The 15478-nt window shown below is 34.6% G+C and overlaps 1 protein-coding gene across 1 annotated transcript in view; it reads right to left on the bottom strand.

Annotated features, from left to right (window-relative positions):
* Positions 1-2651: 2651 nt before the first annotated feature.
* LOC147065228 (uncharacterized) overlaps positions 2652-15478 on the bottom strand; it is a 55165-nt gene continuing 42338 nt past the window's right edge. The window contains exons 23-28 of the mRNA XM_085956951.1: positions 14620-14825; positions 12662-12890; positions 10429-10650; positions 7854-7957; positions 5089-5257; positions 2652-4115 (exon numbers count right to left, since the gene is read on the bottom strand). Coding sequence (XP_085813077.1) covers positions 3937-4115; positions 5089-5257; positions 7854-7957; positions 10429-10650; positions 12662-12890; positions 14620-14825 — 1109 coding nt within the window. The 3' untranslated portion in view covers positions 2652-3936. The remainder of the gene's footprint in view (positions 4116-5088; positions 5258-7853; positions 7958-10428; positions 10651-12661; positions 12891-14619; positions 14826-15478) is intronic.

Below are 15478 nucleotides of genomic sequence, written 5' to 3' on the forward strand. Positions count from 1 at the left end.
CTACTTTACAAGCTGTTTATTGGCGAATTTAAAAGCGGGCGATTCAGCTACTGCGATTGTAATGATGACACACAAAACTTTCCATTCGCTGAGAAGCCAACAAGCTAGTGACTATTTTGACAGAACGTAGTTCGTTTTTTACCGGGAGGGCGCTACTGCGCAGACGCAGTAGGCCCACACGCCGGCATGTAGTATGTAAAGTTGACCGGCTTTCAACTTTTCTCGGTAGATTGTTTACAATCTGCTTGTTAGCTTGTTCGATGATGACACTGGGCGACTTTACAGGCAGATTGTAAATTCGCCAACAAGCAGCTCGTAAAGTAGCTCAATGTCATTGACGCATTAGGTCTACTGGCTTCTTCTTTCGGGGACATGCGTGATGGACAACACGGATTTGCGGCAAAGAAATAGTCTGTTTAATTTCTTGGAATACATTACAGGTTACAGCTTATAGGTACAATAATTGTAATTTTTATAATTTAACAAACATATTTATAAAATAAATGGCTAGAAATTTCTGTATCGTAATCGACCCGCTCATATCTGTGAATCGGCCCGATAATCGTTCTGGCCTCATGAAATTGGATCCTCTGAGGATGCCATGCTTTAGGCGGTAACAATACTATTCGAGTGTTCATGCAATTGTGTGCGAGTCGGGTCAACTTCAACCTCAACGTCAACCAAATCAACTTTTTTGATTAATTTATGATGGATTTATTGATAGATACAATTTTAATTACCTATCTACTGATAGTGCTATCATCATAATTCACATTAAATACATTTATCTGTGACCAGTTTGTGAGTTAGTTGTGTATTTTTGACAAAAGGAATAATAATTAAGAAATCGTCACTAATCAAAATGGTTTCAAAATTAAATAGTGAACAAAAAAGAGCATTTGATTATATCGATAAAAATCTACTAAACAAAGATAAATCACTGCAATTATTTATATCAGGACCAGCTGGTACTGGAAAAACATTTTTGCTGCAGCAGCTCATGAAACACAACAATAATTACAAATACAAATGTTGCGCCGTCACTCAAAGTGGACATTCTGCAGTAAGCATTGGCGGAAAAACGATTTCATCTTTGTTCCGCATAGACGCCACGGGAAATTTTGATCGCCGTCAACGCCACCAGGAATTGACCAACCTCCAAGTGTTATTCGTTGATGCAATTTCAATGTTATCCGCCAAGGATTTCCAAAACATCGATGAAATACTTCGTCTTCATAAAAAATTCAGTAAAGCATTCGGTGGGATACACATTATAACATTCGGAGATCTTTATCAATTAGCTCCGAGAAAGCAAAATAATTTATCAAACCACGTATATGATACATCATTGTGGAATGATTTTGAATTAATAGAGTTGAAGACTATAATGACTCAGGAGTCCGAAGAATTCAAAGATGCTTTAAATTTATTAAGAATCGGTGATATGGGAATTTTAGAAAGTTATTTCAATAAAAATATATCCACAGATATTGTTATGAATGCGGAGGATTTAAAAAAACATGAAAATTTGATTACATTCTATGAAAAACAATCTGAAGAAATCAATAAAACTATTTTGGATTATTGCTTTGAAAAAGAAGAATCATTAGAAATAAGGGCAAAATCAAAAATAGTTACAAAAGAATCGATGGACGGCGTAAGAGATACATCTTGCCGTCAAATTATACCGGACACTTTGAAGATAACAGTCAACACACGTTTCATTTATAAATACAATTTCTCCCCTAACTTCAGAAACGGAACATTAGGAACGATAAAAGAGATTCATGCTGATCATCTGTCAGTCAGTTTGGATAATATCGATGGAAAGACTTACGCAATGAATCCTATTAAATTTTACTTCAAACAAGGTAATGAAGCAGATTCGTGGTCTCGTATGCAAAATCCGAAAGTGGAACGACGTTCAGGGTATCCTATAAAGGTAGCGTTTGCATTAAATATTCTCTACTTTCACGGTAGAGTTGTAAACAATGCACCCGTTTTTCTATCCGATAGAATGAGCTCTGGTCAACTGTATGTGGCAATGTCGAGAGTTAAATGTCCGGAGAATTTGTACATTTCTCAGCCAATTGAGGAAAAACATCTTGTTGTGAATAAACGTGCTGGTGAAGTCTACGATAATATGAAAAAAATTGATTTGATTTGATTCCAGGAAATCTTTTACATTATTTATATTATAATATTAACTTTCTTTTATTTTTATCTTTCTTTCATATTATCTCTTCATATGAGTAGCTTGATATCAAAGTAGGCCAAACGCCATTTTTAACGAAATGTATGTTTTAATTGATTATTCTAGTGCAAGTGATGCTCTTTTCAAAAAATCCACCAAAAGTATCAAAAACGACGGTTTTCATAGAGATTTTTGAGTTTAAAGTTGGTATGTTATATGAAAAATGGACACTTCTCACACATGTTTGTGAGTCTCCTGTAAAATTTTGTAAATGACGTTTGGCCTACTTTAATATCAGGCTACTTATATTTCTTTATCTTTGGCTAATGTATTGTTTCTTTTAATATTTCCAATTTCTTTATGAACGTGTCAAGCGTGTAAATAATAATATTATGTTAACTATACAAACAGCCTTCAAAAGCGATGTATTTTTTTTTTGATTTGTATATTTGTAAACAGTGTATACTAGAATTATTGATCAATAAAATTAAAATAACATTGTTTTTATAAATAAAGTAATATATATCATTTTTATTACATACAGGGGGTCCTCATTATATCCGAGTCCCCGCAGTAACGAATTTGTAGGGATGTCCAAAAAACTATAAAAACACATAAAACACAGTCCCAATTTACACTCAGATAAGGAGGACCCCATAAAAAACATAAAAAAGGTACCAAAAAAATTGTTTATGCAAATAGAGTGAAAAAATACTATTGGATATTTCCAGTGATATAAACATTGGACAAATTGAGTACCTAATTAATTAATGAACATAGGTATTAAACATGTTGATGGATTTATAATTTAAGAGAGTAAATCCTCAGCATGGAAAAATGCATTGATATATTTTTGATTTATGAAAATGTACCTACATGAAACGTGTCAGAATTATGATGTTGAATGTGGACACGGTACCATATTATCTATACATGTAGCATTCTAAGACATAAATAATAGTTTTCAATTTTAAAACTCACAAGGCACAAGCTGCTTATTTTGAGGCTTCATTGATAAAATGATTTCAATCCTAAGATGTTTAAAAAAAACCTAAAAAGCCTAAAAATGATTTCAGGTTCATTTGACGAAAACTTCAGACTTTTTTCTATGACATTCCACTATAATTTCAGATTTATTTATTAAAATTACAGATATTGCCCAAATAAGCTTTGAATACTTTTATATTTAAATTTATAGGATTGCATAGTGTATATTTGAATTTGACTTAAATTTGACATTTCGCACATCACCGTGTCATAACAGACATTTGAATATAAAATTTAACTATGAATGAATGAATGCCTGTGGAAAGACACTCTCCCATTAATTTTATATAGGCAACCACGAGCAATACATTAATTATTTTCTTACATTATTATTAAAATGAATAATCATTTAAAACACCAAGAAATTCATACCTACGTATGTAAACAAAGCAACAGAATTTTACCAGAACAAAAGCCGCCAATAGAAGAGGAAAATAATGAACTTGTTACCAATATAACCCCTCGTACAATCGTTTGACTCGAAAATCGAGTTGCCTTCAAAACAGCTACTACAGAATGCTGAAGACTTATTTTAAGTCAAAATTCTTTGATTCTGATAATGGTTTTACAGCCTGAAACAGTTATCGAGATAAATAGCTCAAATATTTTAGAGTTACGTAACAAAAAAAATCTTTGTTCAAAACAGTAAAATCGATTACCGACTTAATAATATCGGTGAGGTATTAGGTTAGGTTTTATGCAGTTTTTGAGGCTCTGGGTTTCAGTCCTATCCAGAAACCTCTTTCGGAGTGCATACTGAGGGTACTCTTGGCGAGTTTGATCGGAATTTGCGTCTTGTCGGTGACTATGATGTCGAATTTTGCCAATAAGTGAAATATTACAGACTTCGCTTCCATCAAAGCAAAACGAGAACCTGAAACAGTCAACGGTCCACATAAAAGGTTAAGAATACCATTATTGTATGTATGCCTTTGATCGGCGGTATACCAGATGCCGGAAAAACTTTTGAGTCAGAATAGTCAAATATTATGAGTATATTTTTACAATCAATATGGTTAATTTAAAATAAATGGATAAAATTATATTTTTTAACATAAATATTGTTAGGGAGAAATTATATATTTGGAAAATATAATAAACTGACTTCAGCAAGTTCCAACAACATTGAAGATGAAAGTCAAATCGGAAGTGAATGATTTTTACAAATGTGTGACAACTGTCAAATAATAATTGTAGATATTCAATATGGAATAAAATAGTTCCAATTATTGTCAATAACATTGTAACTAATTAGCCATAACACTAAAAAATGAATAGGCGGATCGATGGTTTTGTTCTTCTTAGTGGTTAAATTAATTAAATAAATATTTTAACATGAGTATAATTTAGATATTATACATATTATATTATTACTGTGATATCTCGTAGGGGTAGGCAGGTCATGCGTTGCTTAAGGGTGGCAAATGAAGGAACGAACGTATGGCTTGGATTAGGCAGGGTTTGATTGAATTTTAAAAACTAACAAACACTATCTACACATTGTAGTCTTAATGCAATGAAAACAAATATGTTTGACTAACAGAGCTTAGTCTGCAGTATTTGTGTCGGATCTTAACAGCCTAACTCCACCCTTCGCCACTGATAAGTACCTAATAAAAATTTTACAGTCAAAAACTAACTCCAAATTTCTGCGTAACTTTTGATGTATCATTGAATCATTACGTCAACTAAATACAAACTTAACTGTCAATTATTGTAGTTTCCAAAAAATATCGCCTGTTGTACAATACATCCGATCGATGTGATGATGGTAATATCAGTATGACTTCAGACTTGTATTCATGTCAATATTATATTTAATTAATAAACAATATGAAGTTTCTTACCTATACAATTTCGAGGTCCAACTCCAAATGGTATATAAGCTAATTGCTGGATAGATTCTTTATTATCATCAGAAAATCTTTCCGGGTCAAACTTGTCGGGGTTCGGGTAATATTTTGGATCGCGATGGATTCCCCACACTGGAAACCAGACACCTTCACCAACGCTCACCTAGAAAATTATAAATAATGAAGTATGTAATTAAACAATAATAATTACAGTCATCAATATAATACGTATTTTATCTACGGAATGTGATGCTCATCTCACTGTATTCCGAATTTCCCACCAAAATGGTAAGAAATACAGACATATTAAATTAGGAGGTTATTGATCGCGCTAACCAACCCGGAGCAAGTATTGTATATCCCAGTGGCGAAGGGTGACTTTTTGAAAGAGGTAGGCTATGGAGATCTGATAAAAAGAACACACTTGTCAGGTATACTTACGAGAAATAAGAAGATAATACGATATTACTACTAATGAATAGGTACACACTAATGACAACGACACACCAATTTAATGAAACTTCAAAAACTCACTGACGACATAAAATTAAGCGATCAGTTAAAATTAAGTACGTATTTTTTCAAAACTTTTATACACATCAAAAATCATTACATAAAAGTTCTTTTTATTTTTAAAAACTGTCTATATTTATTAATATTCGATTAAACACAATAGAAAATATATTTTTTTAATTATCCAATTATTAATTATTTAGTTTTAGGCTCTGCGATCGGAGCTTACTTTAGTTCATACAACTCGATAGACTGGGCGGGGCTACGTGACGTAAAGTCCATATGAAAAAAATTGAGGATCATTTGAAACATAATCCGACCTTTATTTATTTCAAGACAGATGGCGCGCTGTGGTATATTTTTTAAAACCTTTGCAGATTGTTTTGTAATTATCTGTGTAATACATTCCTACACATACGGCATCTCTCGTTGGCAAAATAAATTATTTTATAGAATATATTATAATCAAGTGATTATATAAATAAGTCAATATGCAATTAAAAAATATTTTTCTTAAGAAGGTAGGCTTCAAATAATCACCTAGTATGGAGTCTTCGCCACCGGTATATCCGGGATCAACCACTAGTGGAAAAGTTGGATGTAAAATAGAAATAAAAAAAGCGCACACAGATTGCAAAAAATACAATGACACATTATACCACTATATGGAAAGATCGAGAAATCTCAATTGCCACGAAAATTATACTTGTGCAAACATTAGCCCACGATGGCCGCACGGCTTAAGCATCGGCCTATAGCGTCATGGGTCTCAGGTTTGAATCCTGGGTCTGACAAGTACACATATTGTTTTTCAATTTGTGTATGAGTCAGAGTATGGACCTAATAGGTTGAGTATGTGGCTGACAATTTCTCATAAAAACAAAAATCTACAAACCTCTTCTAGGATCTTATTAGGATCGGATATGGTTGGAAAAAAAAAATAGTGTTCTCTATATTTTTTGTAGTGTCGAGTCATAGAACCTGAGGGTAAGGGAGCGGAACACAAATGAGTTTACGACATGTGGTGTTGGCGCCAAACGTTTCATATTTTCTGGACAGAGCACAGAGTTAACCAGTCAACCATCCGGAGACTCCAGATAAAAAAAATGCCTCTTGACAGTGTCTATTATGCACTTTGCACTTTTTTTTTAACATAATATTGTTGGGCGCGGTTCAATAATCTGATGGTTTTGGGTAGCCTTCAGAAATGGTGAAGCAGAGGAATAGTGCCAGCGCTTATTGGGGGCAACCTTCTTCACTCTGTCCTGAATGAACCAGGAGACCATGATGATCCTCAGTCATGATGGAACGAACTGATAAGAGATAAAGAGATCAAGTCATGAATGTTGATCATCATAATAATATAACATAATTGGTATAATTACCTAAATATAAAAAATTAATTTCAAATCAAAATGTACTAAGTTTACCTGGTCAAGACACTGATCCCATTTTTATTACAACTTTTTTTGGCTCGTATTCTTATTTGTCCGGTCCAAATCTTGCAATCGATTTTTAATTAACTTCCCCACTAGCTAGACATTCGAAACTTTTAGAATATATCAGAACAAGATGCCAATGCATTTTTTTAATACTTTTAGCCATCTTTAAGTACAATTGAATTCATTTTCAGTTAATTCTGTTTTGTATAAAAAGTTATTTCGGAAGAAATCCGTAAAAAGTAAAACTATTATTGATTGCTAAGTGGGTCCTAGCAACTAAATTATTAATATTAATATATACGTGCGTTACTATGTAAATCAATATGACATTTCAGTATTATTTCTATCAAGTACAAATTTTTTTGTTCGTTGATTCGACAGAAAATTTAAAAACGTTGTATATAAAAAGTTATTTTTATCTTGTAATTATTCTTTATGGTGTTGAGATTTAAAGGACAGAGAAAATATGAACGATTGATACTTAGGGATGTGGTGTTGGAAGCTCATGCTAAGGGTTGATTCCATAAAAGGATGAATATCTCCGATCTGATAGAAATAAGCATAAAAGATGAGCTGTCTAAAATGTGTATCCAACGAGTTCTGTAGGTATTTGGACACATAGTCAAAAGGGAAAACAATAATTTGGAAAACTTATCATCAGTGGAAGAAAGGTCGAGGTGACAAGAGGGCAGTAATATTGTTGCCTACACGACGGTCCGACCGAGTGAAAGACATGGGCCTCTCAATACCATAGGAGTCACAATCCCCAACATTGAGAGAGAAGAAAACAAAGAATTATTTTACCGTATATCCCTTCTCCCCAGGATTATCACTAGATGGCGGTAGTGTATAAGCTTTAGTGCATCTTCTATCTAAGGCAGCAGCCGGTGGCCAAAATCTTAATGTTTCTAGAAGAAAATTAAACAGTTTTTCAGCAGACTTTCGCACAATTCGCTATTTCGCACATTTCAAAAAAAATCGTTTTTTTAAAACGTCGCGCTGGTCGTGGGGTTAAGATATCCCCTTCTCGCTCGCTCACAAGCAAGTGCATTTCTCGCGTCACTTGCATCCTGCTCGCACCCGTCACTTTGCTTGTGAGTTAGCTAGGATAGGTGGCTTGCGCAGAAGCGCGTGCGGGCGTGTCATGTTGTGCGTTTTGCTAATTTTCTTCATTTGAAATATTTCACCCTAAAAATTTATAAACATGAGTGAGAAACGGAAAAACTGCAGTGTTGATACGAACAAAAAGAAATCAAGGACTTATAAACTTCACATGACGTTCTGATTGCGGTTAATCTTTTGCTTCAATCGGACGTTCGTATAATACAAACAGGTCTACTACGATATGTTCAATTTTGAAAAATAAAAATAAAATTAAGGAATACGTTCAAAATTGTGGAAATATATTATCTTTAAAGGTTGTTTCTAAAGGACACGGCATAGTTATGGATGAAATGGAAAAATATTTGTCATCATGGATCGACGACCAACATCAAAAAGATGTCCCTCTGAATATTTCAATTATTCAAGCGAAGGCTCTTAGTTTGTACAAAGATTGGGAGGCTAGAAAAAGTAGATTCTAACACGATTTTTCAAGCAAGTAACAGTTGGTTTATATTAAATTCACTGGAAAATCGGCTGATGCGGATAAAGATGCTGCAAAAGAATTTATTTCCTCATTATCCAAAATTATTGAAGATGGAGAATATTCCTCTAGCCAAATATTTAATGTAGATGACACAGGTTTATTTTGGAAAACATGCCTAGTCGTACATTCTTATCTAAGGAAGAACCAGTTGCCCCAAGGCATAAACCTTCTAAAAACCGATTGACATTGCTTCTTGGTGGAAACTTGGCTAGTGATTTAAAATTGATGCCAATGTTAATTTATCAACCAGAAAATCCCAGAGTATTGAAAGGGAAGGATAAAGAATTGCTTACAGTAATCAAATAAAAAAGCCTGGGTTTACTGCGTTAATATTAAAAGATTGGTTCACTTTACATTTTTGTAAAGTTAATGATTTACCATTTAAAATATTTTATTTAAAATAAGAAAAAGAAGAGTGGCAAAGAGCTAACTCTTGGTAACTTTTTAATGGAAACACCCGCAAACCCCACTTAAACATGTCTTTTAAACATCTTATATTTACTTGATAAATAAATATTTCAAAATACACACAATTTAATTTTTTTTACTTCCCTCTACTTTCGAACATTCAACATTCGCACACCTTTTCAGGAACCAATTACGTGCGAAAGTCGAGGTCCTCCTGTATACAATTTTGTTTTTCACAAATTATATTACATGGTGTGACAGGCCTACAGCCATTTTTTTACAGCAGTCAAGAGATTATCGAACACTTTCTAGAGTGCATCAAGTATAACTTGAAACGTGGCCATTTTGAGAACTACAATCCTCCTTAGCCCTTTCCTCTTTGTTCCCCTCGCCGTGCAATCATTCGACGTCCGTTATTTGTGCGTGCTGCAAGATCGTGTAAAGTGTTTAAACGTTTTAATAACGCAAACAGTGTTGAAAAGTGGTAGCAAGAGGATTATAAGTCGTCTTATGACCTACTGCGAAGAAGAAAAAAACAAAATGAGCTCACTGGGCCTATAAATAAGTTTGATGATAGAGTCGTTGCAATGACAGTTAGATATTCTTTGACATTTCAGTGTTACCATATAACTAAAAATATCTCGACAGATTGGAAAAAATTTGTGATCTGGTATTGTATTCGATATTCACATTCTGAACCAAAGTACAGGAAAAAAAATCTCCTACTTAATACTGGCAATCCTTTCATAATATATCGCAGCGCCACGACGGCGGCCATGACACTCAAGTTATAGTGTCTTCTGCCAGAACAGTGACAATATGAGGGTAATGAATAATGATGATAGATTGTATGATTGATGGACGCGACGTCACTCAAACCGTAACAGACTTAGTGCAACGAAGGTCGAACAGATACGTTTTGTAAGAGTCACGCTGTAGGTAGCGACGATAAAGTTATAACAAACTTGCCCACGTCCGCTTTCTGGATATCACTTGAGCTGACTGCCTTATTTGCAATCACGGTCGTTTTATGACCTGTAATTGCTCATCGTCTGGTCTTGTGACAATAATAAATAAGGAGATTTGAGTAGTTGGGGACTAAGGATGACTGCGACTACAATTTATTTGGCCCAACCAATGTAATTACCTAAGTAACCTATCTTGACTATGTTATCTATTAAAAGTAGTACTTATCAATCGCAAGCTCTACTAAAAAAGAACAAATCAAACTAAAAGTATCAGATAACCAATAAAAATAGTCTTTACATATAAAATACAAGCATTCTTCAAAGTCTCTTAGGATTTTTATGTTTTAATACACACCTGACACCACCATGTCCATATATTTCATATTCTGCAGATCTGTATAGTTAAATTTCCCGTTGTTGTTGTCCACCACTTCGTCGATTTCGTTCTGAAGTCTTTCTTGGATATCAGGATTAATGGCCATCTCGTGCGCCAAGAAACATAGTAACGTGGAGGATGTTTCGAAACCCCCCAATACAAAAAGCATCGCCTGGCCTACAAAGTTGTCATCTGTCCACTCTGAAATGACAATATTATCTAAATAGTATTTCTCATTACAGAAATTGAACTAAAAAAAATCGATGAAAATTGAGGGTACTTAATGGGTTTCACCTTTTGTCATCTTCAGGCATTATGTATATGTAACACGGTGGTCTATAGATGCTGTGGATGCAGTGCATCCCTAGAAATACTCAATAAAAGTAGTATTCATGCATTTGGGCGTTATATTTTATTTCTGATGGTTCTGTTATCAATACTTGCTTATATTTCTATCTTTTTTTCTCCGCATTAGTTGTTTTCATACATTTCTTATTTATAATTATTGGAAAATAAATTCATAAATTAGGTTACCTTGCTTTTCCCTCCACCACCCGCCACGTCTCCACACCCGTTATGCAGGCGTATACCGTGGCGTAACGAACGATAGGCGCTGTTCAAATTTGTGCCGAAAGTGTCCCAGGAGCAACTTCCCAAGACCTTGGTTGGCGTGCACTAGAGTGTGCGTGATCCCTAATTCCATATAATGTATTACGGTCAATTCTCGATGAGAAAAGACCTTCTCGCTTGCCGTATAATGCCGCAAACTTTTTAAAAGCTGAGAAATTTTCCCTCGTAGATACCAAGTCGCAATGGCCGACCGGTCCAACTGAGGGTCGGACCGACTTGAGAAGCTCTTCCCTTTCAACCGACATATAGGTACACTCCCAGAGGATGTGATCGGCATCCTGCAATTCGCCACATAAGCAAGTCGGAGATTCTATTAGGCCAAGCTGACAGAGCTTGGAGGCAAAACCACCGTGTCCGGTTAAGAACAGAGAAGTCCAATGGTCTGGAGTCAATCTGGTTATCTCCATGCGCCACTTAATATTAGGAAAGAACAAATGCGTTTGTCTGCCCTTGGAAGAAGTGGTCCATCGCCCCTGCCACACACGCAGCGCCGTGTCATACGCCAGGTCGCGTACAATAACTATTCGAGCGCAACGGCTCATGGATCCATGACCTAAAGGCGGCGATATAAAGATACCGCCAACCTCCGCCCCCAGACCCCCAAGCAAGGCGGTCGTGGCACCACGGACTTGAATGTGCAGGTCTAACGGAAGCACTCCAGCAAGGACAGGCAACGCGTCGGTAGAAGTCGTCTTATAAGCCTTAGTGAGGGCAAGTAATGCTGAGCGTTGACCGCTGAGAAGAGTTTTCCGGATGGACAATAACTTACATCTATGATACCACGTGCTGGCGGCATATCCAGCGATACTCATAAATATTGCATCATAAGCTATTTCAAGAGATCTGAACTTAAGACCCCAATTACTTCCAGTAAGCCAGGAGACCCGATGGTAAGCTGCTTTGGCTTTAGCCACCGAAGTTTTGGCGTGGTGAATAAATGATAATTTGTAATCCAATAAAATGCCTAGATATGTAACCTTATCTTTGACTTTAACTAAAGTACTACCCAATTATTATTAGTTATCAATACTAAGAAATACTAATATTTTTCTGTTTCTGCATATATTAAGTCTGTCAAGATAATGATACGTTCGCCAGTGGTGAAATTAATCCTTACCTAGTCATTAATCTTGTATTACTAATAACCCCAGGCACCCATCTGGGTGTTATTGTGAGAAGATACGATTCTAGAGTGCGAATAAATATGAGATGAATTTTAACATGTATTAAATAATATGTTATTGTCAATAGCTACGTTTATACATAATATGCATTAAAGTTTATCACGTAAACAAAAATATTCATTCAATATTGGTAATATTATTTGAGGACATTCGGCATGCTTTGTATTTCATTATTTTAATGCATCATCGTTTTATTGCATTAACCAACGTAAAGTCGTAAACCTCAACTGACTTCAATTCTTGGTATTATAGCGACTAGCTTTCGCATTTGTATTTTATTGATCTGTTCTTTGAATAATACCTATATCCGTGGGATCATTCATATCTGCATGATTTTTGACTATACGTAGTAAAATATATTCCGATACATCTAGCATTATTATAAGTGTCACACTTACTTCTCTTGACAGTCTGCTTTCCTACAGTGGACTCCTCGACAGTGGCAAAGCCGGACTCTTTCCCTTCCACTTCATTCTCGTGTTTGAGGTTACCTCTCTTGGCCTCCATCAGAAGTTGGATCATGTCGGGCCGATATAATGTACCGTTCATCCTATTCTCCATGGTCTCGTTTACCACTGTTCTGAAGAAATTTGTTAAACCCTTTCTGTACACTGTCAATCCGAGCATCTGGAAAAAAAATGTAGTTATTAACTAATAGAGGTAGCTCGTCTTCAGGGCTCGGGCCATCATTCTTCTCTAACCGAGGGGTTCTCCAACCCTTTTCTAATAGTGACACACCACGGATACAGTATTCACCATTATAGTAAATGACAGTATAATAAAATAATGATGCTATATAAATATTTGTCATAAATAAGTGACTTGAAACTGATCTATTCGGTTCACATAATTTATTAATGCTAGAGCGAATGATGAGGCCTATTATAATTATTTATTTTTGAGATTCTTTATCACGACTTGGTGATTCATACATTTTATGTGGTCGGCACATCGCTGGCGTTGAATTTTATTAAATCTGATGATGTCAGACTCATCGAAAAATATGTATAGCCATGCCATAATATCGTCTTAGTAATGTATTTACCTACATCCCCCCGCTAAAGTCCTTAATACTGCATAGCAGTAGCGAAGGATGGAGGAAGGCTGTTAAAATCCGCCATAAATAGTGCCCATTAAACTTTGTTAGTCATACGTATTTGTTTTTATAGAACTAAGACTACAATAATTAACAGATGGCATTGGTTAGTTTTTGAAAATCAATTAAACCCTGCCTAAACTAAACCATAATATTTTAGTTGTATTTTGAGCGATGTGACAAAATTGTGCCGTCATCATATCACACTTGAATGGTCAAAGACATAGCTTATAATAAATATCTTTAGAATCATCTTCAAATGTGTTAATCTTGCCAATTTTTTGAATAATAAAATGCCTAATTCTTGTCAAATTTGGGATCACAGAGATTATCAATATAATTTTTATCGTAAATATTTTACTAAAATTATCTCATCATAAATTATACTAATGGTTTTATAAATGCGTTTAAAAATTAATAAATGTAAAAAATCTTAACACCACTGCACATTCATGTATCGAAATATGACTATATTCTAAAACATTAGAGCGAGAGGTTTAAAAGAATACTATTTTATGTAACAAAAATACTTTATGCAGTCATCAAATGTTTAAAATAAATATAAAGGATAATAAGGCTTCAAAATTATATAAATAGATTATCTACAACGTTTAAGGAGTGTCCAGGATCATGGTTTGAAAATACAATAAAAACTCAATTTTTACCTACGCCGAGCATGTGGGCCGTTAAGCATAGGTAATTTTAAATATTTTGTAGACGAGTATTTTTTGACTATTATCTATTATTCCTTGGTTTTCGCAAGGTTTAATTGAATTTTAAAAACTAACAAACACTATCTACACATTGTAATCTTAGTTTAATGAAAATAAATACGTTTGACTGACAAAATTTAGTGTGCACTATTTAAGTTGGATCTTAACAGCCTACCTCCACCCTTTGCAACTCCTGCATACAGCGCTATAAAATCACAACCAAGACATAATGGTTCTAAAATATCCTTCAAGATAACAGCGACATCTCCAGATGCCATCCTCGCAGATGAAGCCCAAAATCTTTCGCTAGATTCAATGGCTATAGATACTGGACTGCAGAAACTACAATAAACTAAATAACGAGAAAACGTGAATTCTGGGCACACAAAATCGGAGTTCAACTATAGATTTTTAAAAAAATTTTTTATTCAACGTACTCTGACCACACCTGCTTTTATGACCGCGAGCCACCACTGGTAACTAATATAATATTAATATGATATAATCCAGCCATGGTTGACTATAGAAATAACGTTTTTTAAATTACCTCTGATAATCTTGGTAAAGTATTGAATAAGAACAATTTGCATAAAACCCTTCCAGAAAGATAGCACGATTCTTTCGCCATCAAATAAAAGGGGTTTTCTTTCTCCAAATGCGAATTGACCTCGACTCCAAAAGCGCTTGACGCAATCACGTCGTTTGTGTATCTAGTAAATGCATCTTTCATTTCCACAGACAAGTATCCCCGACCTACAAATATTATAAATAATTAATATTCAATTAAAAAGAAACAAAAAATTAACATTACCATTGGCAAAATTAAATAGTAAGCGCTTGCTTGTGACACCTTTCTTCGGATAATTACTTGCATACTCTTTTTGCGATTATGAGTGACGGCTTTAGTAACATAGTGGCCAAAGAAACCGATAGGGCTTAGAGGCTCCCTTGCATCAATATACTGCAGTCGCGAGGGGTGGAGGTAGGCTGTTAAGATTTGATATAAATAGTGCACACTAAACTTTGTCAGTCATACTTATTTGTTTTCATTGAACTAAGAATACAACTTACTGATGGTGATGGTTAGTTTTTAAATTTCAATAAACCCTGCCTAAACCAAACCATAATCGATAAAAAATATTCTTCTACCTATAAATATCTAAAATTATGTATGGTTTAACGGCATAATTTTAGATATTTTATAGATAAATGAATATTTTTTGGCTACTATCTACTTTGGCTTGGATTAGGCAGGGTTTAATTGAATTTTTAAAACTAAGAAGCATTATAATATACACATTGTAGTCATAGCACAATGAAAACAAATACGTTTGAGTGACAAAGTTTAGTGAGCACTATTTATGTCGGAATCGGCCTACCTCTACCCTTCGCCACTGTTATCCTAT

The sequence above is a fragment of the Rhyacophila brunnea genome, unplaced genomic scaffold (genome assembly GCF_057557595.1).
Source record: "Rhyacophila brunnea isolate RB1 unplaced genomic scaffold, BYU_Rbru_1.0 scaffold_6, whole genome shotgun sequence".
In the NCBI taxonomy this organism is placed as follows: domain Eukaryota; kingdom Metazoa; phylum Arthropoda; class Insecta; order Trichoptera; family Rhyacophilidae; genus Rhyacophila; species Rhyacophila brunnea.